The following is a 24828-nucleotide window of genomic DNA, read 5'->3' on the forward strand; positions in this document are numbered from 1 at the left end:
TTGAGATGCGAAAATGTCGAGCGTGGACATGGACTTTAGTGGCCCTGAACAAGAAAACGAGAGTCAGGAGAGTTTACATTTAGAGTTAGAAGAAACGGAGATCGACTCCCTAGAATGTAGTGATATTGATAGCACGACAATTACCCCACTGAAAAAGAAAAAGAGCCGGGGCGCAGTCAGACGTGTACGTGTCCTAAGGCCACTGTCTCCAAGTGATGTTGGGTCGGAATCTGACTCAATTCTGGTAAGAAATTTCTTTTAATAAAAACTCTAGATACACACTATGCGATGCAAATGTACATTTCTTTTAAACAACTGAAAAATTGGTAGATCTATTTTTGTTCAACCCACACTGTGACGCACCCTTTTCTTTGTTATACTTTACCCCCCCCCCCCCTTCCTTTTTTTTTTTGGTTATCTTTGCCAACTCGATACGTACAGCTTTGTTGCATTAGCTTTGCTTCAAATTTTTCTTTTAATTTAATGTCCATTTCATTTTGCATGGATCTCAAATTTACTTGCCATTTATGTTTAATTTGTGTTGAGACAACAAAAATTATACAGCCTCTGCTTTAAAATACAGTATTTGTTTTTAAAATATGTCAACGAAAGTCACTGAACACACCCAGATGTTTGCAATTGCAACAGTTTAAATAAACCATGATAAAGAACCTGAAAATTTTATAAATTTTTGATTGACCCTTCACAGGGGTCCATGTAAATCAATATTCATTCTTACCCAGGCCAAAGTAAAGATTGGGATGGTCTTGAGGGCCCTCAAACTCTATGTATATTGTTGGTTTGTATTTTTGGTAGCAGTTAAAATTGAATTGTTGAAAATAAAGTGGAGACAGCATTCAACATCCTAAATATTGCTTTTGAAGAGTAGAAACCATTGCAATTGCCAAAAACTAAAGGGGAGGTTGGGTTTTAAATATAGCTAAAAGGGATCTCAACTTTCTTGTAGTGGTGGGAAGGGGAAACACATTACCGGTACTTACAAAGGGAGGGAGGGCAGACCCATTTAGCCTCCATGCACTTTGCATTTCCTTTTTACAAATATATGGAGGGTTATATTTAGGTTTCTGTATTTGTCCATCTATGAGACAGCTTTTATGCAAGTTTATAGCATATCATACACCTATTTTTTTTCTTTTATTACAAGAATACCAAAGAAAAGCTTGTACAGAGTTCAAGGAATAAAGAATATGAGCCTGAACAGACTCCATCAACTTTTGGCAAGGTAATGAACTAAAGATGAATGTGTTAAAAAAAAAATATATATATATATATATATATATATATATATATATATATATATATATATATATATATATATATATATATATATATATATATATATATATATATATATATATATATTGAGTGAATATTTTGTTTATGGAAAAGTTAAAATCCTCTTTTCAAAAATTGAATATAAAATAGCATATCAATTAAGGACCCTCTCTACATTAGTGCAAAATGTTTTTGGACATTGAGAAAATTATAGTAAATAAAGTTGTAAATATTGAGCCTATCTATTTTTTTTTTGGTATACGGTACATGGCATTTACCCCCAGAAAAAATGTTCAAACACAACACAGTATCAGTGAACAGAAGTCACTGTTGTTTACTTCCATGGAGAAAATACATGTAAATAACCTGTTCAATTTATCTTGGCCTTTTAAAATGTTAAAAATACTTGAATTGATTACAAATTGAGTAATATACTGTAATTATCAATTTAGGCCATAATAAATAAATTCCTTAATCCTAGATTCTCATCCCCGCCCACCCCAATTTTTTACCCCTGCCTTGATTTTTATTTCTGTTTTTCTTTGTCTTGATTCTGATCGAGATCGGTATTCAACTACCATTCAACTTTCGTCTTAAATCCAACGAATGTCGGCATGATTTTGACAGCTGACAAGATCATGAAGATGGTAATTGCTGTATGTATTAAACAAGGATCACTGGTTGTGAAAGATTGGTTATGTGTATTGGGAAATATGCATATTTAAATTGACCTCTACTACGACTTTCATTCGGGCATTATAGATAAATCTGCACTGATTGATCAGGTTGACAAAAAATCTGCACAATGGAAAAAATATAATAAAATCCGCCCACCCGCCTCGATTTTTCAAAAAATTTGGACGAGAATGTAGGAATTTTTATATTATGGCCTTATTAGAATTTAGATCTAAGGGCAGATCACTCTAACTGCAGAAAAATACCAAAGATTTAGAACTCTTTAGTGTGCAGTGTAGAGAGGGTTCTTGCAGTGTAGAGAGGGTTCTTAACTTTAGAAATGATTGAAATTTGCAACAGACTGGGGTCAATTTAAAAAAAAAACATGTTTTATGTTTAGAAATCAAGAATGGCTACTCTAAGGAGATCTCCAAGAAAAAGACCAAGTGATACAAGAGCAATCCTGCAAGAGTCAGACAAGGAAACTGATGCTGACACTCCATCCTCCCTGTGGGCAGTATGTACTCATTTCTATTCTGGTGTCATTAATTTTAGCCTTAATTACATTCATCATTGCATTTTCTTTGATAAATGAAGTATTGTAATTCATTTAAAAAAAGCAAGTGTCTGACTGTCATAAGTTGGAAAAGTACATTTCTAAAACCAAAGTCCTAATTAAAAATTAAAAAAAAGAACATTTTATTTTGAAAAGAAAATGTTTATGGAAGATTTGAAGAACTTTGTGGTAAATCTTTAAGTCAGTAAATATTGATGTCCCACTTTAAATCCTGTCTTTTTTTATATAATATGGCTGTATGTGTCTTAGATGTCTAGTGCCAGTGCTTTGAGAAGATCACCAAGAAAGAAAGCAAGCCAGCCAGCCAGAGAAGCATCTCAAAGAAATATGGACAGCATAAATGTAAGTTGAATCTTATATAAAGCTTTTTTTAAAAAATCAAATCAAATATAAAAGGGCTATTCAATTAAAATTAGTTGACTCCAGGGTGGCTAAATATTATCTATTCATGGTAATTGCTTCAGAAAATTCTTATCCTGTCTCTCTGGGTTAACAACTATTATTTTAATTTTTTCCTGTTTAAATCATGGCTTGGAAAAAGTTTAGAGGAAATTTGAACTGCTATTAAAGAGAATGTATGCATAGTGTCAAGTCTGATTTATTTCTTTCACCTAAGTCCCCTCATGTCAGGGCTTGAAATAGTTGATGGCTCGCTGGTCCGAGGCCAGTGAATTTTTAATCTGGGTAGTACATCATAACGAGCACTTCCCCTTTGGATCAGTGTTTTTTTATGCATAACAACTTTCATTCATGGTCGGGCTTGTTAACTTGACAGGGTTGTGTGTCCAAGTTCTGTCATTTCTTGTTTTGTTAAGTTGTATTATTAAGTATCACAATATAAACAAAATATTACTATTATTATTATTTTGGTTTTGGGCCACTCCTTTAAAAATCTACTGGCCCAGTGGGATAGTGAAAGTACTGAGTTGACCAGTAAAAATTTATTAAGGTGATAGCCCAAGTGACCAGTGAAAAAAAATTATTATCATGTTTCAAGATCTTTATTGTTAAAGCCTTGATACAAATTTAAGGTAACAAGCTGGAATAATATATGAGCACCTGCTACTGACAAGCTCTTAACATTTAATAACATCTTATTATTCTGTAAAATTTTATGACAAGTTAATCAATTTAATTTCTTAAGATTATTTTTAAAAACACTAACAAAAATTTCATAATAAAAACTTGCTTCTAATTCTATCCCAGGTCCCTGATTGAGAAAATAAATAATATGCATGGTCTTTTTTTTTTCCCAAGTAAAATAATTCAATGAAATTTTTTGGAGATTTTTTTTTTTTCTGAAACAGCTCTAAGCAGATTTATTAAAAAGATTTAGATAACTAATATATTTATTATCACCTTATTTCATTGAACATTTCTTGGTATAATTGTAAATACAGTGCATTTTCTTTGCACAGAAAACTCCTAGAATACCTACCCAGCCTGAAAACTCCCCAGAAACAGTTAATCCAAATCGTGCTTTCAGTAAAGGTAAGAATGTATCTTGATAAATATATATCTGTATCTAAATTAACCATAACCAAATTACAAAATAATTAATGTGGATAAATATAGGATTTTTTAAAGTTTAATATATATATGTATCTGCTCTCTTTCATGACACCCTATTTGTTTTTGTACATTCTGATTCAAATGTCAGTGTTTTCTTTACAATTATCTATTTTCTGTTTAATCTTTCATGATGGTAAAATAGGCATCCAAGGACAATTAAAAGAAATGCAAGCAACTCAAAAAGAAATCCTCTCAACAATAAAGATGGTAAGAAATGAAGTTCAGGATCTGAAGAGGGAATTTGAAAAAAGAAAGGAGGAAACAAAAGAGATCATCAGCGTGCCAAACAGAATAAGGGTATTGTTTACTTTCAATTTGTAATTTAAGTTCAGAGCATTTAAATTAGCATGAAACGCACTGAAGTTCAAGAACAAGGTGCTTGTAATTTAGTATTCAATATTCCTTTAATTAATAAATGACATCATATAAAATTAAATGATTCTAATTATGCTTGCATTTTTACACAGAATAATGTAAAAGAATTCTATGCTTGTGGAGAGGACAGAGAATTAAAATGGGATTTCAAGAAAAGGTAAAAAAATGACTTTTATTCTGTTGTGATCCAATCAGTGTTTGTAGCGAGTTTTCTGATCACCCGTCTGTCTGACTGTTTGTAAACTTTCACATTTTGGCCTTGGTTTAAGAAACACTGGGCCATATTTAACTAAAATTAATACATTAAAGCATCTAAGGGTTAAGTATTCAAAATTAATCAAATAAAGGTCCTTGTCCCCTAACAAGGGGAGGTAATCAAGATAAGGCAAAATTAGGATAAGGTCATTATAAAACCCACTTCTCAAGAACCACTGAGCTAGAAAAGGTGAAACATGTTTAAACTTCTGGAGGAAGTGTAGATTTTATATTGTTCAAATCATGTCCTCTTGGAATCAAGTTAGGTCAAAAAAGTTAATCAAAATTTAACATTGATTAAAAAGGAATTTTAAAAAAAATCTTCTCAAGAACCACAGGACCAGAAAAGATGATGTACATTTTGAAGCTTCTTGAATTAGTGTAGATTCTAAATAATTCAAATCATGGTCCTGAAGGATAGGGTTGTCACAAAGAGTATCAACATTTTAGGCATATGGTAAAAAAAAACTTTGAGGGTGAATATTTATTCAGAGTCATCTGCTGGTAGTAGGGCGGAGGCACAAAAAGATTTAGGTTTACTAAGTGGGGGGTGGGGTGGGGACTACTAATGAAGTATAGCATGCACGGCCAAAGTGACCAAGGTGGGCCCATGGGTCTCTTGTATGTAAATTGCATTAGTAATTTTAAAAACCTATACATGTATATCTATTTTTGTATTTCATCTTATATTGGTTGGTTTCTTATCAATTAATTTCTATTTCAAGTTTTGGCTAAAAATAAGTGTACTTCTTAGAAGATATTTACATTTTCATCACTGTTTGGTATCTGTGAATTCTTTACAATTACTTTTGAAGGATGTCTTTATTTTTTTTTACTAAGATACAATGATGAAGTAAACAATGAAATGACTGACTTCATAAAGAAAAGTGTCAAAGGAGTTGCACCAGACGTGTCTAATGAAGTTTTTGATGGTAAGTGTTGTTATTAATCTATTTTGGGTACACATGACCTTAAATTTGCATTTAAACATGGCATTCATATAAACATTAAAGTTTTCTTTGTTAATACACGGCATAAACAGTTGCATAATAATAATAAAATACAAGAACCACATAAGTAGGTCAATATGTAAAGTTTTCTACAATGGTTGCAACAGATAATCCCTGTATTAACCTATAAAAATTTTTAATGTTATTTTAATTAATATTTGTAAAATTATTTGTAGGAATTTAATTATGAAAAAGTACTGAAAAATTTGCATTATTGATCAATAAATTATGTTGATGGAAGAACTCACTTGATAAATCTCCACAGATGGTTTAAATTAAATTTTTCATGAAAAATAAAGGAGAAAAAAATTTAGTGGAAGTGTATTTTAAGTATACATATACTAAAGGACTTTTTAATATTTAAGTAATAAAAGAAAATATTTTCTTGCTTTTATCATTATTAAGCGATGAATAATCTTTTTTACAGCTGCTGTGAAGCGATATTTCACTTCTAAAAAGGAAGGGGCCACGAGAAAAGCAAAGAATAAAGATCTACTTCATAGGCAGCGTCGGGCATCTTATGAAAGAAAAAATGAGGTATTAAATTATGAAAGTCCATTTTACTTTAACAAAACCACTTAGAGAGGCTTTAAAAATATTTTTGATAAAAATTTTTCTTTATAAACATAGAATACATATAAAACAAATAACACACATCTTGTTATGGGTTCATATATACTCCAGGTTGGATGGTTTATAGCCTTTTTGTCTATTTTTGTACATTTTTAGCTCACCTGAGCCAAAGGCTCAAGTGAGCTTTTCTGATCACATTTTGTCTGTCGTCCATCTGTCCATCTGTAAACTTTTCACATTTTCGACATCTTCTCAAGAACCACTGGGCCAATTTCAACCAAACTTGCCACAAAGCATCCTTAGGTAAAGGAGATTTACATTTGTTCAGATGAAGGGGCACGCCCTTTTCCAAGGGGAGATAATTAAAAATTCGTGAAAAATTAATCTAATTTTTTAAAAATCTTCTCAAGAACCACAGGGCCAGGAAAGACGAAACACATGTGGAAACATCCTTAGGTAGTGAAGATTCAAGTTTGTTCAACTCATGACCCCCAGGGGTAGGGCGGGGCCACAATGGTGGATCAAAGTTTTACATAGAAATATATAGGAAATCTTCTTCTCAGGAACAGCAAGACTTGATTGGTTATATTTATATGGAAGCATCTTCAGGTAGTGAAGATTCAAGATTCAAGTTTATTCAAATCGTGACCCCCAGGGGTAGAATGGGGCCACAATGGACGATAGAGTTTTACATAGAAATATATAGGAAAAATCTTTTAAATTCTTCACAAGAACAGCATCTCCATGATTGGTCATATTTATGTGGAAGCATCCTCAGGAAGTGTAGATTCAAGTTTATTCAAATCATGACCCCCGGGGTTAGGGTGGGGCAACAATGGATGATTAAAGTTTTACATAGAATTATATAGGAAAAATCTTTAAAAATCTTCTTTTCTAGAATAGTATATCCATGATTGGTCAAATTTACGTGGAAGCATCCTTAGGTAGAGTAGATTCTAATTTGTTCAAATCATGACCCCCGGGGGTAGGGTGGGACCACAAAGGGGGATCAAAGTCTTACATAGGAATATATAGGAAAATATCTTCTTCTCAAGAACTGCAAAGCCATGATTAGTCATTTTGATATGGAAGCATCCTCAGGTGGTGCAGATTCAATTTTGTTAAAATGATATCCCCCGGCGTAGGGTGGGGCCACAATGGGGGATCGAAAGTTTTACATAGGAACATAAAGGGAAAAAAATTATTCTCAAGAATAGAAAAACTATGTTTAGTCATATTGATATGGAAGCATCCTCAGGTAATGTAGATTCAAGTTTGTTTAAATGATGACCCCTTGGATTGGGAGGAGCCACAATGAGGGATCAAATTTTTACAAAGGAATATTTAGGAAATTTAAAAAAAAATCTTCTCAAGTACAACAAAGCTATTTGTTATATTGACATGGAAGCATCATCAGGTAGTTTAAAATTCAAGCCCCCCCCCCCTGTAATCTTTTCAATACTGATTTGTGCTTTTGCCTAGCCAATATGCCCAGGTGAGTGATGTGACCCATGGGCCTCTTGTTCACAAATGCATGGATTTAAAAGTGATAGGCCTGAGAGTTGCAAGCTACATGATAGTACATTATATGTATGACCATATGTTCACCTGATACAAGCTGTATCAAGATACAGTAAACACCAATTCTGCTATTTTACACTTTTTATAATTGCTCATTTTCAAATTTTAATACTGTGTACCAAAGTACTAGTATTATTTATAATGGACATAATGTCAGCAATTTTTTTTTTATTTAATTGTTCAACTTGTCCCACTATTCTGAAATGCTAAAATTTATTGAATCGTATGTAGATTTTTTTCCTCAAGTAAGACTTTAACATTAAACTTTTACATACCCCTATTCATCCAATACATATCCAATGGTAGGCTTTATGTATTGTACATTTGTAAGCCCTTTCAATTGGCTCAATCTCTGAATATCTATATCGTTACCCCTCTAAAATTTAACCACATGTATTTTTGTAATGTATACACCTGTGTCATTTTGATAGTCATGTATTGTCAAAATTACAATACTTCAAAACATCATTAATTACTAGCAGTAACATGATTTTATTTGTTCAGTGTTGAATTTAAAACTAGTTTGTTCTAATCCTCAGAAATTAAGAAGAAGATTGGTTACAACTGACAAGAAGAGGAACTGGGCAGAAGAGAAAAGAGCATCGGTGAAAAAATTTTTAAACCATAAACAGTCGTATAAGTATATGTCGAGTGATGAAGAGGCAGCAGATGGGTTTATTTCACACCCCTATTCCTGGGAAAGCGAGACGTGGAAGCATGTCAAGGACAGTCTTGACAAAAAATATTTGGAGACATGTCCACCGAGAAGTAAGCGATTGGTGCAGAAGAGGACAAAAGGTTCAACAAAAGAACAGGAGACACCAGAACATGAAGAGGAATTCGCTTGGGTTTTTAAATAAACTATTAATATTTTTGTTTGGTTGTTAGATCATTCTTTGATTATCTTGATGCTGTTTACAACTTTTTTCACATGTGTAAATGAACTTTTTTTCATGTATTATTTTACAGTACTTATTTGTAATAAAAAAAGATAACTTGATACACTGTTTATTGTTGTGTTTTGCCTGGTGGATGAATAAAGGACTGCTCATGAAGAAGGCAATAGGAGATGCAATACTAGTTTAATTTGTAGCAAAATGAAATAATTTCTACAGAGGAAAGATTAAATTTAATATGTAAATAAATGACATTTTGTGTAATTAAAGGTGATTGAAATATACAGTATGTTTACAATATGTAAACTTTTAGTTTCATGCAAACAAAATAATATATTTAATACCATTAAATATCAAATTTACTGCCACTAAAATATGTAAACATTTATTTTAATGCAAACAAAATAATATATTTAATGCCATTAAATATCAAATTTACTGCTTTGTAAAGCCAAGAAAAAGTGGGACATTACATTATATTTAAGTGAAGTAAAGTTATAGTAAAGGTCACCTTTTAGAACTTTGACTTTTTTCAGTAAAGTCATTTAAAGGTAATGTAAATTTAAAATTTACATTATCTTTACTGGGTTTGTAAAGCTATTTTTTCACGCAGTGAAGGATATGAAAGCCAGGTCCTACTTTCTAGAGATACCTATAGAAAAACAGTTGAGAACTATTTTTAATCGTCTTGGCCTTACTGATCATTTGAAAAGTTGCTTAAGCATAAACAGAGTGAAAACTCTGAAGATATCTATGATGGGAAAATTTATTAAAGGATGTCAGTAGATGGTGAAACCTTATCTGAATCTCATTCATACAATATCTCATTTACTCTAAATACAGATGGGGTTCCAATCTTCAAAATTTCTAAATTTTCGATATGGCGGATGAAAGGAACATACTATTAATATTATTATGAAATTTTCGAAAATTGTGGTTTCAGTAATGGCATCTTCAGAAAGTATCATTCATTTCTTTTCTTGAGCGACTTTTTGGTTGATATTTTTTTAAGTTGGCAGTTAAGCATAACTAGTGGAAAATGGGTTTATTGGAGCCATAAAAAATGATTTCTGAATATGAATGAGTCAAGTCTCCATTCTACATTAATTTTTAAATGACGGAAAAGTTAATATAAAATCTATTTTATGTTTTACAAAAATGGAGTATAAACCCATTCTATATGAAAATCGAGCATTTCTGGCAAAAAATTCACTCTACAACAAACTCGTTTATTTAAATAATACTGACATACATCTATGACAAGAAGACTTCGTGGCTTGGTGGTTAACGCGTTCAGTCTTACGCCTAACCGTGAGCTTTGGAGAGAGTTCGAATCCGAATCGTGTGAAGCTTTTTTTCACATACCTTACAAACATTCAGAAAATAAGTTTTCAATAAAATAAAGGAAGCAAATGTGAAAAAAATATATTGACATGCAATCTTTGAAAAATGTAACTTTTTTATTCTCCCAGATATAAAAACAAGACTTGATGAGGTCTCGGGTACCGCGGCCACACAAGTAAGATCAGAAGATCTGGACAGTGATGAATCATTTAGCCAATTCTGTCAGATTACAGTGGAGAATGCTGCTGTCTATTCAGAGAATTCTGGTAAAATGTTAAATAAGAGGGATCTCGTCTGCCTTTTGCACAACGCGATTGTGTATACAAATGAAGTGTATAAACCAGGGGATTCACTAAATGAGCCAATAGTACGCAATTTGTATACTTAGTGGTCGATTGATGATTCTTTGTGTTATTTATGGATAACGCACAGTATTCAAGCTCCAAGTCCATTTAAACAATTTGGGAGCAGAGCAAACACAGACCTCAAGAAAATTCAAAAGTGGTATCAGGTGACATGGAGGAATGAGCATCCCCTGCAATATGAATTCCAGATAATTAGAAAGCTTGTCCTCCTTTATTTTTATTATTTTAGAAACTATATGATTTTTGTAATTAAAAAGAAGACTAATAAACAATGAATCCCGAAGATTCTACTCAAGGCTACAGATAGTTCAGAGAGTCTAAAATGGAAAGCACAGGGGCTTGACCTCCAGAGGGCGCCAAATAAAGCTATGGTTTTGTTATGTTTGAGGAGCTTCAAATGAAGCTAAGAAAATATATCGCAGAGTTCATTAACTGTCAATACAAGCCCTAAAGCACCAGATATCTGTAAATTTAGCCTCACAAGTTTAAATGAAGCGGGAGAGTTTTCTTCAGACGAGTCAATTATATTAATTTTTTAATTTTATTCAATACTTCTATTGATCTTTTAATATGGTGTCATGAATAATAACTAATACAATCAGTGTGTAAAGCGATGAACATTCACCCTTATGTAGGAACTTGTTCACAAACTCTAGGAAACCACTACTGTCTAGGCTTTTAATTTTTCTGTATAGAATTGATAGGCCTGTACTTAAAAGATATTTTCACCCTTTATTGGAAATATATCTTTGTAGAAATTCTGGTGGGAAAATAGCTGACAGGAGGGATATGGCTTTGCATAATATTTCAGAATTACGACCAGGTAACATTTATTTGCAGATTGGAGGAAAACGATGTATCGGTTGATAAAAATCCATGTTTAATTTTGTTCGATTCAATAGAAACTATACCTTTTTTTAAATAGTATTGGTCCATTTACTATGTTTGTTGGAGTTTTGTTTCCTAGAAGTAATCGAAGAAACATGGTCCAGTTGCAATATTGTCACATAAAACCTTTAATGAATAAATGATTATATATATATATATATATATATATATATATATATATATATATATATATATATATATATATATATATATATATATATGTATGTATGTAGGATCTCCCATGATTTGTAGTTGGATATGATTTTTGTCCAACGAGTTTTGTGGGGGTTTTTTATTCCCGAGCCTTGGCGAGGGGATAAAAACACACAACGAGTTGGAAAAAAGTCATATCCAACTACAAATCATGGGAAAATCTTTTTATCCCATGTTTAATACTTCACAATCGAGGTTTTACACTGTTTTATATAGGACTCCACCTTATTTTACTTATCACGCAAACGCAAAAACCATTGTGACGTCACAACTGCACTTTACTGTGGGATATGAAAAAAAATATCCAATGAGTCATATCCACAGGATAAAGGGGTAAACATGGGATAAATATATATATATATAGGGAGAGAGAGATGTAGATTTAATGCCCCCACAAATAAAGTTGATGGGGCATACTGTAATTGATCATGCCTGTCTATCATTCTGTGCATCTGTTTGAAGACAATTTTGTAAGCTCAGGAAATGATCTCCAAAACTACTATATATATTTTTTTTTAATTTTGTAAATACGTTATAACATATTTGAACATGTACCCCTTGAATTTTTAAACAAAACTATCATAAAATAATGTACCAATTAAAAGAAAATCATTGTAACTATTCAACTATTCTTCCTTCAACAGACAGTTTTTTTTCCGATGCATTGACACTTTCCAACAAGACGCATTGCTCCTATTTACCAAAGAAATATAAAAGGTCTCCGATATTCACATAAAATTAGGACAGCGCCAAATCTTAAAAGATGGTCCAGACAGATCTTTTGTGAAGGGCGGACTCTATCGCTATCAACAAAGTGACACTATAATTAATTTTTATGTCCAACTACATGATCCCTATCATGCATCTTTCGTACAACAGATGTGTTCACTGAGTATCAATAGCTTTAATTTATCTTGGCTCCGAGACCCACAAATATTTAACTGTTCCTGCACCAATTTTTTTGCCTTAGGTGTGATTTTATAATGAAACTATAAACTAACAAACACATTCTTACTATCTTAAAAGCGCAATCAAAACACTTTTAGGGTGTTTGCATGACTTCGTCTTGACTGGATTACGCTACTAATGAGCGTTTAGTTTACAGTCAATGATTTTCAGGGTGTACTTAATTTAAGTCTGATTTTAAAATGACGAACCATGTTGTTATATTTGATAAATAAATGTAATAAGTTTTTTATCAAGGTTTGAAACGTATATGGAAACGTATATAAACTAGAGCGAGCTCGTTGCAAAGCAACGAATAGGTCTTCCGTTGGAGCTGCGGAAGGAAGAAGTGACCTTGTGTCAAGGTCATGCCACATTCTAAAGTTATACATGTAAGCAATCTTGTAAGGGGAAGCAACTTACAATATTTCGCTAGGAAAAACTGTAAAGGAATGTACGTGACCTTGAACATTCCAAATGCCTTGCATCAAACCATGACACACTCTCGTCATAAAACCCAATCTGTATGTTACCAACTTGAAAAGTTCACAGTGACACGTCATGTTCTTTTAGTCCATACATACAGTCAAAACATCTTATCCTTAGTGACCTTGAACTTGAGTCAAGGCCATGTCACACTCTGCATGATACCAGCAATGTTTCACTAGTACAAATACGGTAGCGAAATTACAGTTTCTCTGTCAGTGACCTTGACTCGACCAAATGACCTTGCATCAAGGCCATAACACACACTGGTTAAAAGCAATACCAGTCTGTGAGTTTCTGAACGGATAAGTTCAGCCATGTTTTTTTCAGATCATACAGCGAGTCGGAATAATTTGTTAGGTTCAGCATAATGATTAAAAAATTCATTGAGAATGTTTTATGCCCAGTTTGGATAAGTAGTAAAACGTGGAGATCGATCCTTTGGATGAGACCGGTGCTTGTGGACAGGACCCCCCCCCCCCCCAATATACACCCCGGGGTCCAAGAATATTTTTATTCGTCTTTTTCCATAAATTAATCTTCTAGTACACATTTACAATGTATTCCATATGAAAAATCCATAAAAATAACGTAGAATTAACGTTTTATTAAAAAATCATACCCGCGGTATTATGAAATAGAGAAGGTAAGTCACTTCCATTTGTTAACACTGGACCCTTCTTGGATATCGGGCCTAAAATATCATATACATGTACCTACCACATGTCACCAAAATATGTTATTATATCTTGTTTCATCGTCGCAAGCCACGGGTTTTGTGTCCATTCTATTTCCACAAACCCGTGGTTGCCTCCTTCAAATTTCTCTCGTTCTCATGAATATTAATAACATAATTCAACCAATTGAATAACATCTGACGCTTCAAGTCAGAACCAATGAAAATGATGTCTATCTTGTATTTGGATGTAACCATAACCACGAGCTGTACATCAACTTCGGTTCGAATTTCCTTTCTTAACGAGTAACGCTATTCAGCGTTCTCACACAACCTCTACATTTGAAACCCTGTATTTTAATGTAAAACCTTGTAAGTATTTTAGAATATACGTTACTCACATCTGTTCTTCAGGATCTATCGTATTTTTTTCAATAAATCTGCCACGCATAGCAAACATGATTTCATTATGGGCGCCGCCATTTAAGCGTACCAAAAATTGCTACAGAGTGATTTCATTGGTCAGGGTAAATCTTCAATGATTCAGTCGCGAGAACGAGAGAATTTGGTAGGAGGCAGCCACGGGTTTGTGGAAATAGAATGGACACAAAACCCGTGGCTTGCGACGATGATCTTGTTTCGGTAGATATTTTTGTCTTTAATCGTGCTATTTAAACGGAAGACCTTAAATAGTGTCTTTGGCTGTCACTATTTCGGTGTTTTTCAGAAACTTGATCGTAGAATTAGTCAAAGTCCACAACTGTACAATAAACTGATAAATCGGCTACGGTATATTATCTGTTCACAGAAACGACATATTGAAACTGGAAAAAAAATAATCCAGAAGCAATTCATTTCATTGAAATTCTATCATGAATATTTTGTTTTAATCGATGGACTCGATAAATCAATAAACTGACCGAAGGAAAAACGTTGCACGTGCCGTAACATTCTGTACGTTTTTTTTTTTAATTTTACATTCTACTTGCATAATACATGCACATGTACATGTACATATATATTAAACAGAAACATAAATACCAAGCCCGTCGGCATTTAAAAAAAAGTAATAAAACATAATTTGATTTGATCTATTTTATTTCATTTAAACTCTATTAATTTATTTTAAAAGTATGATTGATCTTTTTCCTTTTAATATACACTCAGGGTAAAAAAAAAAGTATATATTGACTAGCGTAACTTTCATGGTTGTAGTTACATTTGAAAATGAAGAAATAATGAAATAATGAAACGTTGAAGGGACTGGTGTGTTGTATGGCTAGACAAGGCCTTGCACATGCAGAGAAATTTACCACAGGTACTCTAGGACAGGTGTGAAACCCCTAGGGCATGCCGTTTCCTGCTCTTGCTCTGCTAATCCCTATACACAGGAAATGATCGCGACTAATTCTTAATACACAAAGAAACAGAATATATTCAAGTAAACTTGGCATTGATTTTTTTCTTGAGTATTATTGAGAATAATAAGTTTTAGTGATATACCCCCCCCCCCCCCCCGTTTTAATTGTTTTGTGAAGTTCATCACCATGCACATTCCATCTTCTGTAATTGGAGAAATGTTTAAATTAAAAACAAACCACTGTTTACAAAAGAAGTAAATATCGAGGGAAAAAAAATTGTTATATTTTATTGATATCTTTTATAACGTTCACGCGCCCACTCACTGCAAACGCTCACCATCGAATATTACAGCTTTCCGGTCATTCGACAATTTCAGGGAAATGCTTGCACATTAATACAGTAAAGTGAAATTATTCAAATGAATTATATTGTTCTAAATTTGGTAAAAAAAAAAAAAAAAACAAAAAAACAAAAAAAAACATGAACAGTATATAGATATATTTTTTTCCTCATAGGAATGCTGAAAACTGTTAATCGGAACTCGCATTGACTATTGTTTAGCACGTGTATGTAACATTGCAGTTCGCATATAATTTGAAAAGAGAAGTTATTAGAACTTATATTTCCGACATAAAAACGATTAAATATATTCTGCTTTACAATTTTTTTTTTGTTCATTCATTATTTTCGCCTTTTGCGAAATAAAAGAAAATACTTTCATAAATATACATACACTGCGGGATTTTAATTTGTTTTTTTTAAAGAGGGAATTTCGCAAAATTCCTGTTCGGGGAGATAACTCCCGTTTGTTTACGATACTAGGTGATCGATGATTTAACCGTGGCGGGGACAGGTAGGTGATGAATTTCCCGCGGAGGGAACGCGGTTTACCTGTCTCACCTGGCCAAATCCCGCGTTGTGTTTATACCGCGACGGGGCGCGGGAAATACGGGATCCGCGTTGCCTGTACTGTACATGTATAGTCAATCAGATTAGAAATACAGCGACTATCAGAATTTCGGGCCGTAAAAAAAAATCTGATTTTGATTAGATTTCAGGTGTAGGCGAATGTGTGTGTACTGAGGGGTTAGTTAATTCATTCAAGATTTATTATATTGTTCGTTTGGACGAAGGCTTCATAAAAATATACACACTGCTTGTACAGGTACACATCAATGAATGTTCAGATTAATTCAAAAATCGGCGGACATTAATTTAATTTAGTTATCTAAAGGCAATGTTATTTCCAGAGACATTTATATTTTTTTTTTGTCTCGGATTTTTCTTTTTTGTGATTTACCGGTTTACAAAGGCCTGTGTTTTAACAGCTGTTCATAAACGCTGTCAATTAATATATGATCAGAGAAAACGAGACATCTCCCGGTAATTCATTTCTTATGGAAAATATATGGATTGACATCTTAGTATTTACCTGTGTAATTACGATGTTACAAACCGTGACGATGACTGGCCAGGAGGACTACCCATTATGAAAACAACTCGTGATCAACTCAGCGGACCTATAATTGACTTTAATATATGCTGTAAATCAATAAAATCATTTCAGTTTAACCGATACAGTGAAAACTGTCTAATCTGACACCTGTGCAATCCGTCACACTGTAAATTCCAACGTTAAATTTCATTCCCATTTTACTTTTTTCTATGTTTTTTTACACTGAGCAATCCGACACCCTATCTATTCCGACAAAAAATTTGTCTCCCAGTGCATGTCGGATTACACAGGTTTCACTGTATTTTATTGCAAAGATAATGGGAAAAAAAGACTTGGGATTTAGAATTTTTCTGAATTTCAAACGCTTGATATGCTTGTATTTGGGGCGCTCTTGCATATGCACTTATAAAACGTGCATGTTCTGTACTTGCATGCGTGTACATTGTATGTATCCGTAAAACCTTAAGAGAGCTGATAAATGTGTTCTGATTTTCAAGAAAAAATAATGGGAACCTATAAATAATTACATGTTTATCATTTTGTTCGCATACAATAATAAGTTTAGTAGAAAAAAATAATTTGTTCAAGGTTAGGTGTCTAATAAATTTGTAATATTCAAATACAGTTACGCATGTATGTCTCATTCTACATATTTTGGAGGCGCGTGTGAATGTGGGATTTTGTATTTCCATACACTCGATATGCATATATTTGGGGCGCTTTGTATATATACAGTTGTACATTTTAAGGGCGTTGACAAAAGAACGTATATTAGATTACATACATGTACATTTAAGTTTCAAAAGTTCCATTACTAGTAGGAATTAATTAAGGTTACATATTTTGAATTTTATTATGAATAAAACAGACAATTAACTCGATATCGAGAAATAAATTGTTTATAAAAATAACTATGCAACTTTCCTGTAATTCAGCGAATAAAATATTAAATAAAATACACTAGCGATTTAATCAAAGATATTCTGAAATAATCTGAAAAAATCAACATATTTATCCACTCATGACTTAGTTTACAAAATGAATTTGGAATGGCCATTCTATGATTTGCTTTGTGTATGACTAGGTCGCTGGATCACACACGCCGATTGATCCCCGGTAACCTCCTTTGCCACACGCTATCGAGGGAGATGTTACATAATTGTAAACACACAAGGTGAATGTAAAAGGCGCACACTTAATGGCTGTAAATAGTCTATGCTTCAAAGTTATGTTTTATTTTCTCAGTATATTGTTTGTTTTTATATGATAAGAAGAAAAGGTTATCTTTTTTCCCCTTTTTTTAGTAGACTGGTTTATTCGACTTTGAAAAAAATGAAATAAAACGAAAAGTTGTCAAAAAATAACTTGAAAATAAAGCACAAAACACTTCAAGAACCTTATTCTAAAGAATATTAGCATCTAATGTAGCCAGATTTATTATTTATAGTAAGTTTATTTTAGTTACACGCATGAAGAGCTCTCGTTTACTTGCTGAATGAAAACAGTTACCTGTATATGGGTCAAGCTTCTGGCGCATTTAAAACACAAGACTCGAACATAATAACGTTTTCATGAAATCAATAAGATGTTAAAGAACAACTTTTTTAACGACAGCCATTTCGAAATATTTACCGTTTTTGAGTTATAAAGCAAAAACTTTAAAGGGCTCCAGATCCCTAATTTGAGAGGCCAGCCCCTTTTTAGTGGTGTCAAATGAAAGGCCTTGCAATTGTGCACAACTTTTATTCTACATGTCTTATCAAAATATGTTTAGTTTTAAAGATACAAAGGAAAATATGTCTAAATTTTCGCTCTTTTAGGCGTTCTAAATTTTGACCCCCTAATTAGCGCCATTTTGAATACAGAAATAGAAAAACAAAAACCGATGTGCACAACTTCAATCCTTCTATTATCTAAATTCGGTAGAATTTCTGCTCCAGCTTTTGTAGTCTCGGAGCCTTTGTCTGGAAATGAAGCCTAATAAATTTTCATTTAAAGGGTAATAACTCAAAAGCGGAAGTGACTTTTTGAACTGTTTGACAGCATTCTGATAGAGTTTTGTAACGTCTATAAACTCTGCAAATTTGAGCAAAATCCGTTGAGAAATGAGCGAGATATGAGGTCTCAAAGTTGGCGTCTAGAAAGGAGAAGAAAAAAAAAAGAATAACTAGACCTTTTTTGTCGTTCAACAAAAACGGAGGGCTTTTCGAGGCTTTAAATCTTAAAGACCTTAAAGAGTGATAACTCTAACATAATGAAAAACATCAACAACAAAAAAATAATAATAATCAAACCGGATCAAGTCCTCAGCAGCTTATAAAAAAGGAACTTTAAAGAGCATGTAATTCTCACTAGAGCTCTGCAAAGGGGGGTAACTCTTACAATGTTATTTTGAAAATTACTAAAAGTTACTATATTTCAGGTCTCTAAAACACCTATAAGGGGTCAAAAAGTGACCCCACGGACCATAATTTTTAAACTGTACCCTTTATGCTTAACTCGGAATCGAAATCTGTTCAAAAATTCATTTAGAAATAAAAAAGTTACACGGGAAAATCAGTTTTGAATATTAGCCCCTTGAAATGCCTTACTTTTCAGAATTTCATTTTCAGGCCCTTATCGGGTTGAAACATTATCAATGTCATTATATCACTCAATCTTCACAAGAATATCTTATTTTGTTTAGGAGATATCGTGACATGTGCATTTTTGCATTTAACACGGGAACTCCCATAGACAAATTCAGACATTCATCAAATCGGAAGTACTTGTCATATGCATACCAAACTTTTAACCTAAAGAGTATGTAAGCCCGCAAACAGATGTGCAAAGGGAGATAACTCTTACTTCATCATATTTGAAATAAATAAAAATTTCATTATTTCAGTCCTCTGTAACTCCTACAAGGGGTCAAAATGTGACCCCACGGACCATAATTTTTAGATTGTACTCTTTAAGCTAAACCCAGAATAGAAAACTGTTCAGAAATTCATTAAGAATTCCCTTATTTTCCAGAATATCATTTTCAAACCCTAATGGGGTTGAAACAATATCACAGTCATTATATCACTCAATTTTCACAAGAATATCTTGATTACTTTAAGAGATATTGTGAAATGGACAATTTTCCATTTAACATGAGAACTCCCATAGACAAATTCAGAGATTCATAAAACCGGAAGTACTTGTCATATGCATACCAGACTTCAAACCTAAAGAGTATGTAAGCCTGTTAACTGATGTTCAAAGGGAGATAACTCTTACTCCATTATTTTTGAAATAAATAAAAATTACATTATTTCAGTCTTCTGTAACTCCTATAAGGGGTCAAAAAATGACCCCACGGACCATAATTTTTAGATTGCTCTCTTTGATTTGAACCCAGGATAGAAAACTGTTTAAAAATTCATTGAGAAATAAAAAAGTTACAGGAAAAAGTATGTTTTCAATGTTGGCCCCTAGAAATCCCTTATTTTCCCGAATTACCTTTTCATGACCTAATGAGGTCGGTACCGTATCTAGGTCATTCTACACTTAAAATCTCACAAGAATATCTTGATTGTTTTAAGAGAAAACGTGGTACGACTGATTTCAATTTAACATAGAAACTCCCATAGACAATTTTCTAAGACCCGTAAAACCGGAAGTTCTTCTTGGATCGATATGAAACTTACACTATATGTTCTACTTATTAGTCTTAACATATTTCTATGCTCAAAATAATTTTGAAACCTTAATTGTGACTTTTAAAAATTTCATCCCCCCTTTTTGAATGTTTGAAGTCTTATATCTCAGAAAGTATCAGTGGCCGAAAATCACCGTCGCTAATTTTTTTGTAGGTATTGGTGTCTAGAATTTATATCTTGAATTTGAGAGTCTAGTCTTTGAAAATGAGAAAGACTTAAGCTTCTTTAGAAATTTCAGTTTTTCCTTAGTAGAAACCGGAAGTGAGTAAACCGGAAGTTCAAAACATTACATACGCGAGACATTTAGGTTTGCTTTCCAGAGGTTAGAAAACAAAATACCTATTTTCAAAGGTACTCCTTAAACGCTGAACGAAAAAAGTGTTAAGAAAAAGAATAATAATAATAATAATAATAATAAAAAAGACGAAAACAATAGGGCTTTTCGCCTGAAAGCGAAAAGCCCTAATAATAAATAATCAAACAGGATCAAGTCTTCAGCAGCTTATAAAAATGGAAACTTAAAGAGCATGTAATTCTCACTAGAGCTCTGCAAAGGGGGATAACTCTTACAATTTTATTTTGAAAATTACTAAAAGTTACTATATTTCAGGTCTCTAAAACACCTATAAGGGGACAAAAAGTGACCCCACGGACCATAATTTTTAAACTGTACCCTTTATGCTTAACTCGGAATCGAAAACTGTTCAAAAATTCATTTAGAAATAAAAAAGTTACATGGGAAAATCAGTTTTGAATATTAGCCCCTTGAAATGCCTTATTTTTCAGAATTTCATTTTCAGGCCCTTATCGGGTTGAAACATTATCAATGTCATTATATCACTCAATCTTCACAAAAATATCTTACTTTGTTTAGGAGATATCGTGACATGTGCATTTTTGCATTTAACACGGGAACTCCCATAGACAAATTCAGACATTCATCAAAGCGGAAGTACTTGTTATATACATACCAAACTTTTAACCTAAAGAGTATGTAAACCCGCAAACAGATGTGCAAAGGGAGATAACTCTTACTTCATCAAATTTGAAATAAATAAAAATTACATTATTTCAGTCCTCTGTAACTCCTACAAGGGGTCAAAATGTGACCCCACGGACCATAATTTTTAGATTGTACTCTTTAAGCTAAACCCAGAATAGAAAACTGTTCAAAAATTCATTAAGAATTAAAAAAGTTATGGGCAAAGGTCAGTTTTCAACTTTGGCCCCTAGAAATCCCTTATTTTCCAGAAATTCATTTTCAAACCCTAATGGGTTTGAAACAATATCACAGTCATTATATCACTCAATTTTCACAAGAATATCTTGATTCCTTTAAGAGATATCGTGAAATGTGCAATTTTCCATTTAACATGAGAACTCCCATAGACAAATTTAGAGATTCATCAAACCGGAAGTACTTGTCAAATGCATACCAGACTTGAAACCTAAAGAGTATGTAAGCCTGTTAACTGATGTTCAAAGGGAGATAACTCTTACTCCATTATTTTTGAAATAAATAAAAATTACATTATTTCAGTCTTCTGTAACTCCTATAAGGGGTCAAAAAGTGACCCAACGGACCATAAGTTTTAGACTGCTCCCTTTGATTTGAACCCAGAATAGAAAACTGTTTAAAAATTCATTGAGAAATAAAAAAGTTACAGGAAAAAGTATGTTTTCAATGTTGGCCCCTAGAAATCCCTTATCTTCCCGAATTACCTTTTCCTGACCTAATGAGGTCGGTACCGTATTTGGGTCATTTTACACTTAAAATCTCACAAGAATATCTTGATTATTTTAAAAGAAAACGTGGTACGACTGATTTCAATTTAACATAGAAACTCCCATAGACAATTTTCTAAGACCCCTAAGACCGGAAGTTCTTCTTGGATCGATATGAAACTTACACTATATGTTCTACTTATTAGTCTTAACATATTTGTATGCTCAAAAAAATTTTCAAACCTTAATTGTGACTTTTAAAAATTTCATCCCCCCTTTTTGAATGTTTGAAGTCTTATATCTCAGAAAGTATCAGTAGCCGAAAATCACCGTCGCTAATTTTTTTGTAGGTATTGGTGTCTAGAATTTATATCTTGAATTTGAGAGTCTAGTCTTTGAAAATGAGCAAGACTTTAGCTTCTTTAGAAATTTCAGTTTTTCTTTAGTAGAAACCGGAAGTGAGTAAACCGGAAGTTCAAAACATTACATACGCGAGACATTTAGGTTTGCTTTCCAGTGGTTATAAAACAAAATACCTATTTTCAAAGGTACTCCTTAAACGCTGAACGAAAAAAGTGTTAAGAAAAAGAATAATAATAATAATAATAACTAGACCTTTTTTGTCGTTCAACAAAAACGGAGGGCTTTTCGACCCCTAATAAAATTGGGAGTTTAAAGAGAAATTACTCTTACATTATAAAAAAAATTATGGGGTTCATAAACCCAAAGCTACTTTCAGATCCCTACTGAACTGGAAACATAACAAGTATAAATGTCCATCAAGGGCTATTAAAAGAGATAACTCTGTCATGACTATTTAAAAATTAACAAAAAGTACAATACATCAATCCATTTAAACTCCTATAAGGGGTCAAAAAGTGACCCCACGGACCATACATTTTACATAGTACCCTTAATACTAAACTCAAAACCGAAAACGGTTTAAAAATTAGTTAGGAAATAAAAAATTAACAGGGAAAAGTCTGTTTTCAGGTTTTGCCCCTTGAAATCCCTTATTTTCCCGAATTTCAATTTCAAAACTTAATCAGGTCGGAACAATGTCACAGTTATTCTATATTCTGAATTTCACAAGAATATCTTGTTTACTTTTGGAGAAAACGTGAAATGCGTGATTTCAAATTTAACATAGAAACTCCCATAGACAATTTTCAAAGACTAATAAAACCGGAAGTACTTTTTGTATGTGCACCAAAATTGAAACCTGTACAGTACATAAGCGTACTAACAACCATGCAAAGAGAGATAACTCTTACTTCATATTTATTTTAACAAATACAAATTACGTTTCTTCAGTCCTCAGAAACTCCTATAAGGGGTCAAAAAGTGACCCCACGGACCATAATTTTTACGTTGTACTCTTAATGCTGAAACCAAAACCGAAAACGGTTTAAAAATTGGTTAATAAATAAAAAAAGTCACAGGGAAAAGTCTGTTTTCAGGTTTGGCCCCTTGAAATCCCTTATGTTCCCGAATTTCAATTTCAAAACTTAATCAGGTCGGAACAATGTCACAGTCATTCTATATTCTGAATTTCACAAGAATATCTTGTTTACTTTTGGAGAAAACGTGAAATGCGTGATTTCGAATTTAACACAGAAACTCCCTTAGACAATTTCAAAGACTCATAAAACCGGAAGTACTGATCTGATTGACATGAAACTTACAGTGTAACTTGTATTTATCATACTTAACAATCTGCTATGCTCAGTATATCTTTTCGACCATTATTTATCACCTTTGAAATTTTCATCCCCCCTTCTTCAATGTTTGGAGTCTTATAGCTCGAAAAGTATCTGTAGTCAAAAATCACTGTCGCTAACTTTTTTGTAGGAAATAGTATCGAGAATCTATCTCTTAAATTTTAAAGATATTATCTGTAAATTAACAAAGATATTGGCTCCTATTGAAAAGAAAGGTTTTGACTTCCAAAGACCGGAAGTGACGTAACCGGAAGTTCAAAACCTTACATTCCAGAGACATTCAGATGGTCTATTAGGACGTCATAAAATAATAAATATATCTCTTTCAGATTTCTTTAAATCCTTGACATAAAAAGTGTCAGAATAATAATAATAATAATAATAAAACAAGACGAAAACAATAGGGCTTTTCGCCTGAAAGCGAAAAGCCCTAATAATCTTAACCATCAGAATCAGTAGAAGGTCTTCCGTTGGAACGAAAGACCTTAATAAATTTTTTTGCAGATGGACTTCAGTAAGCGGGATGGTGTCAAGTTCGTGAAGAAACTGCTTACTCTGCCATTTTTGCCACCGTCATCAGCGATAGACTACAACAGCTCACGAACTACATCGAGAGGGCCTGGATCAGTGAAGGCACTTAAACCTGAAGGAAAGAGCTGTAAAGAGAAAAATAATCTATCAATGGAGGACTGGTACATTGATTGATTGATTGTGTGTTGTATGTCCTGTTCGAGATTTTTTCACTCACATAGAGACGTCACCATATATCGGTGAAGGGCTTCAAATTTGTACCTTTAATCGGCACTCAGGGCCATTGAGCAGTGAAGTTTCTTTATCGAGCCACCGCCTACCGTGACATGGGGCTTCGGTATTTAAGGTATTATTTGAAAGACCCGCAGCTTTCACTTCAAAGTGCCGAGCGCTTGCCAAAGGAACAGTTGCTACCTATTTTTTTATCGACTTGGGTCAGTCGCGACCGTGATTCGAACTCACGGCCTCCCGATCACGGAGCTAGAGGACTGGTACAGAAGTCAGATTAAAACAAGAGGCCCACGGGCCTTATAGGTCACCTGAGTATCGCGTAACAACTTTCCAACAATTGAATTTGGTTTGTATTTTGCACCAGAGGCCATGTAACTCACAATTCTGAA

The 24828-nt window shown here is 33.1% G+C and overlaps 1 protein-coding gene across 1 annotated transcript; it reads left to right on the forward strand.

Moving 5' to 3' along the window:
* LOC133199210 (uncharacterized) lies at window positions 1-24382 on the forward strand. Its single transcript, XM_061335052.1, has 11 exons — window positions 1-244; window positions 1166-1243; window positions 2372-2488; window positions 2798-2890; window positions 3967-4039; window positions 4263-4417; window positions 4588-4652; window positions 5591-5682; window positions 6188-6297; window positions 8454-8762; window positions 24182-24382. Exons 1-11 carry the CDS (start codon window positions 14-16, stop codon window positions 24380-24382), a joined length of 1524 nt encoding a protein of 507 aa, XP_061191036.1. The 5' UTR covers window positions 1-13.
* The last annotated feature ends 446 nt before the right edge of the window (window positions 24383-24828 follow it).

Source organism: Saccostrea echinata, unplaced genomic scaffold, assembly GCF_033153115.1.
Source record: "Saccostrea echinata isolate AGI-Se365-2 ecotype Australia unplaced genomic scaffold, CSIRO_AGI_Sech_v1 ptg000033l, whole genome shotgun sequence".
Classification (NCBI taxonomy): domain Eukaryota; kingdom Metazoa; phylum Mollusca; class Bivalvia; order Ostreida; family Ostreidae; genus Saccostrea; species Saccostrea echinata.

Bases quoted from the DNA above. Each gene is read 5' to 3' on its own strand.
- LOC133199210 (XM_061335052.1), top strand. From the start codon at position 14: ATGTCGAGCGTGGACATGGACTTTAGTGGCCCTGAACAAGAAAACGAG. The intron at 245-1,165 runs GTAAGAAATTTC...TTTTATTACAAG, and splicing joins CGGAATCTGACTCAATTCTG to AATACCAAAGAAAAGCTTGT. The intron at 4,040-4,262 runs GTAAGAATGTAT...ATGGTAAAATAG, and splicing joins AAATCGTGCTTTCAGTAAAG to GCATCCAAGGACAATTAAAA.